The 4,187-nt window shown below is 46.8% G+C and overlaps 1 protein-coding gene across 1 annotated transcript in view; it reads right to left on the reverse strand.

The window, feature by feature from the left end:
- Window positions 1-323, reverse strand: part of T265_09979 (hypothetical protein) — a gene marked incomplete at both ends in the record, with an annotated part of 62,906 nt that extends 62,583 nt beyond the window's left edge. The window contains one exon of the mRNA XM_009176216.1: window positions 108-323. Coding sequence (XP_009174480.1) covers window positions 108-323 — 216 coding nt within the window. The remainder of the gene's footprint in view (window positions 1-107) is intronic.
- Window positions 324-4,187: the final 3,864 nt, after the last annotated feature.

Consider the following 4,187-nt stretch of genomic DNA (forward strand, 5'->3'; position numbering starts at 1 on the left):
TTGGGTAGCCAGACAACTACACTATGTCCCCACCGTGTGTTTGCTAAGTTAACGGTAAAAAACCTCTTTGCCAAGCTTTGTTCAAACAGGACACAGGCATGAATTACGTCACCCCCGAGGCAAATGTACTCCAGGGAAAAGAGATCAAGCATCGCGAGACGCGTTACGTAGTCCACGGATTTGTGGCTGGCAACGGTTCTCGCGGCAGCTCGCTGGACACTCTCAATGAGGGTGTCGTCATCCGTGCATCCTGAGTAGACAACTTGGTTGGCGTATTCCAGAAGCGGTCTAACGTGAGCCTCATAGGGCGTTTGGATGTCCATCCGAGTAATACGAGAGAGGGTGCGTCGGATAATGCACAAAACGGTGCCTTTCTTTTGGGCCGATTTCTCATGGTGCAGTGGGGCGGACAGCTTTGAGGAGACCCAAATGACCAAATTCTTTTTGATATCTATCCTCACCATGCATGACACAGGCATTCACTGAGTCTCCTCCAAACGACATATGGACGCACTTGTCGTCATCCAGAGGAAGGTTCCGGTCCAACGACCACTGCTTGGCAGCGTCTGCATCCATGTGGATTGCACTGGCATTGGGGCTCCAGGAGTTCATGTCGTCCGCAGCCAGACCTGAAATGTAAAACAGCATTGGTACAAACGCAAAGATGACACCACTACTCTCATGTATTCATTTAACGTCTTCGCAAATGTTTTGAAGCATGAAATCAAGAAATCTGCCAGTTTTTTAAAAAAAACACTTAAAGACGGACTGACAACTTCTTGAGTCATTACAGTGCAATAGAAAAAGTGAATCCACACCAAAAGTTAAGTTTAGGGGCTTATTCGAACAAATTTCAAGAAAGTCTAGAAAACAGTGATTTCGGGCTTGAGCATAAAACCATTATTCACAAAATTCTTCCCTCGAAACATTGTATGTGGATAAATGTGCACACCCCTGCGCAGGGCCGGCATCTCCGCGAAATTCCAATCGAGCGCTTCTGAATGCAGTTAATACTAAGATGATCGGGGTGGTGTCGTCGGTAAAATAGCCCATTCCGCGAGCTTGATAAAGACCGTCATACGGTGGTGAAACACGAGCGCGCAAGATTTTCGAAGGTTGTTTTAAACAACTTGGCGGGTACGTTAGTGAATTCTATTTCGGTTCCCTCCGTTGCGATGGTGAAGCTGTTCGTTGGTAACTTAAACCCTGAGACAAAGGATGCTTACCTGCGGAAGAAATTTGAAGCTTACGGTAAGGTCGCTTAGTGTGATGTGGTCAACAATTGTGGCCTCGTGTTATGAGGGTTTCGTGATTTTGCAACGTCTTTGCATATGGAGAAGGATTCGGATGCAGAAGCTGTGCTCGCTGGTTTGTAAGACACCATTTTGGATGGGGCGAGGATAAATGTGGAGCGTTGTCACGGTAAGCAAGGTGGACCTGTTCCGATGAGGAGGCGTGACGGGCGGTATCGCGACAATCCCGTGGATTGCCCCCGTGGACCACCCTCAAGATCTATAGGTGCTGGCCCGCCACCTCATATGGGAAGGTATAGGCCTGCCTGGGACGATGGCTATGGAGGCCCCATCGGACCACCGCCACTTCGCGGTGGTCACCTAAAATGCACATTTAATCCATTTTACTCAATTATATTCACATATATGCTCGTGAATCAATCACTATTGAACAGCCCTAACTGGACTTGCGTTAGTCCTAGTGACTTGGAAAGTCCCCCTCCTCATCCCACGAACACTTGAGGCTGCAGCGCGCCATCTCTGTCCATCAACAGCAATGTCTATGATTCGTAGTGCTTTGCTCATGGTGACCATTTCGGTGTTCAAATCTGAAGGCTGCAAATTTTAGACATTCTCTACAACGACCATGACTACTACCTCAGTTGATGATTGACTGATTAAGTTACCGAAATAGTAACTTCGGTCGATGTCAGCCTGGAACGTCAATTGATGTGCGCTGATTTCGGATCGCCACTTACATCCCTGATAGGATTTCGGACATTGTGGTTGTCGAAAAAATGCTGGTTATATTTTGTCCCTTCACCTAGTGGTGTGTACATTCCGAGGGGTGCGGCATGAAATGTTCCAATGTCCCGTCACGCTGACGCCGCTACCACGTGATGAGATAGAACAGCGCTTTTCATCGACAGACGGCTACGTTGTCAGTCCTGGTAGTCTAGCGAAGGATGATAATTCCATCCGGATTGGGAAGGCCACAGCAGCATTTGCGAGCCTACGTCACCTGTGGCGTAGGCGTGACACCAGCTTCCCTGTCAAGGGTCGAGATTGCAATGCTGCTGTGCGATCCATATTACTATATGCACCGGAAACCTGGCCATTGCGCACCGAGGACGTCAAAAGTCTTCCAGTGTTTGACCATCGACATCTTCGAAGCATTGCACAAATCTGGTGGGAACACCGGATTAGCAATTCTGAAGTACGTCGAATGGTATTCGGGAGAGATAACTCACTCTTGATAGATTAACTGATCACACTGCACAGGTTGCGCTGGCTTGGCCACGTGCTGCGTATGCCAGTTGACCGACTTCCTCGGATGGCTGTCTTCGCACAACCACGTGAAGGGTGGAAGAGAGCCAGAGGCGGTCAAAAAATGACTTGGCAGCGAAGTACGAAATCGTTTACCAGCAAACTCAGATGCGTTGGTGATTGCCGTCCTCCGTGATGGGAACCCCAAGACTGGTCACATCAATGGTTGGAGACACTGTCAGACATGACCCGATCGCGTCTTTATTAGCGCTCTTGCATCAAAGCTATTGGCTTCAATGCATATCTCCTTTTTCAACCCCCCTCGCACATGACAGCACACTGACAGTGCTGGATTTACCCACCAATTTACCAGCTCCTGCCTGCTCAGAAGCAAAAGAAGTTAAATATGGCTACTTAAGAAGCTCGAGGATATTGACAGCTATGCTTTACGTTTGGTAGTTCACCGCAATTGAATCATTTACCGGCGTCCTAAAAGCAGATTTCGGCGCCCAAAACATCCACGGAACAGTTGAAATAAGTTGATTGGTCTAACAAAAATACCATGAATAGCTGGGCGGACCAGGATTCTCGATCCAACATCACTCCCATTCTCTGGTAAGAATGTGGCTACTGATAGTGCAAGTGGAAAAATTAGCTTGTGGCCGTTGACCTCCGAGGTACGAATAATGACGTCAGCACAAGAGGTAGGGTTAGTCTGCACTGGAAAAGCTGGTCACCAGTTTTGGGCGGAAGAGTCGTCGGTCTCGTAGTGTAGAGATAGCGGTATTTATGGATATAATTTCAAATCTACCAGATAGATATGTGCTTTGTAACCGTCTGACTAAATGGCCTGTAAAAGTGCGGATTGCCTGAGCGCAGATCTTGCGCAATTGAAGGCGACTAACACGAAAAAACTGCGTTACAGGATCGAAGTCGTTATGTTCAATTTGTCCTATAAGCCAATAGAAAAGCCTTGCAAATCAATTTGGTTTTCACGGGAGACTCAATTGAATCTATCGTTTATGATGTCCTCCAGCTGAATGCGCTGCACACAGGCCGCCTCATGATTCATTTGGCGCGATATTCGAGATATCGCTGCAGGATTTCATAAAGAAAACGACGAACAAGTTTGCTGAAAATTGTTCGAAAGCACACGACCTATTTCGCACTTCTTGGGGCTCACCAGGTAGGCGCAGCCCCCGAGTTTCCGTCAAATTTATGATCCACTTGAAACCAAATGCCACTGCTTTGGAGAGAAACACGCATTTGAAAATCAATATTGGTTTCACGGTAGACTATATGAATTTTCTTGTTTGTGATGTCTTCCATGTTAATGTACTGCACACAGGTATCGCAGTATGTTTTCATAAAGCAGACTTCTCACAAATTTGCTGAAATCTTTTCGAGTGACCACGAAGTGCTTCGATTTCTTGGGATCATCAGGTAGGCGCAATCCCGAATTTCCGTCAACATTATGATACACCCAATTCAAAGTTTCAATCTTTCACAGAATTACACTCATTTGCAAATCAATTTGGTTTTCACGGGAGACTCAATTGAATCTATCGTTTATGATGTCCTCCAGCAGAATGTGCTGCACACAGGCCGCCTCATGTTTCATTTGGTGCGATATTCGGGATATGGCAGAATGTTTTCATAAAGGAATCTCCTCACACGGTTGCTGAAAAC

The sequence above is a fragment of the Opisthorchis viverrini genome (genome assembly GCF_000715545.1).
Source record: "Opisthorchis viverrini unplaced genomic scaffold opera_v5_329, whole genome shotgun sequence".
In the NCBI taxonomy this organism is placed as follows: Eukaryota; Metazoa; Platyhelminthes; class Trematoda; order Opisthorchiida; family Opisthorchiidae; genus Opisthorchis; species Opisthorchis viverrini.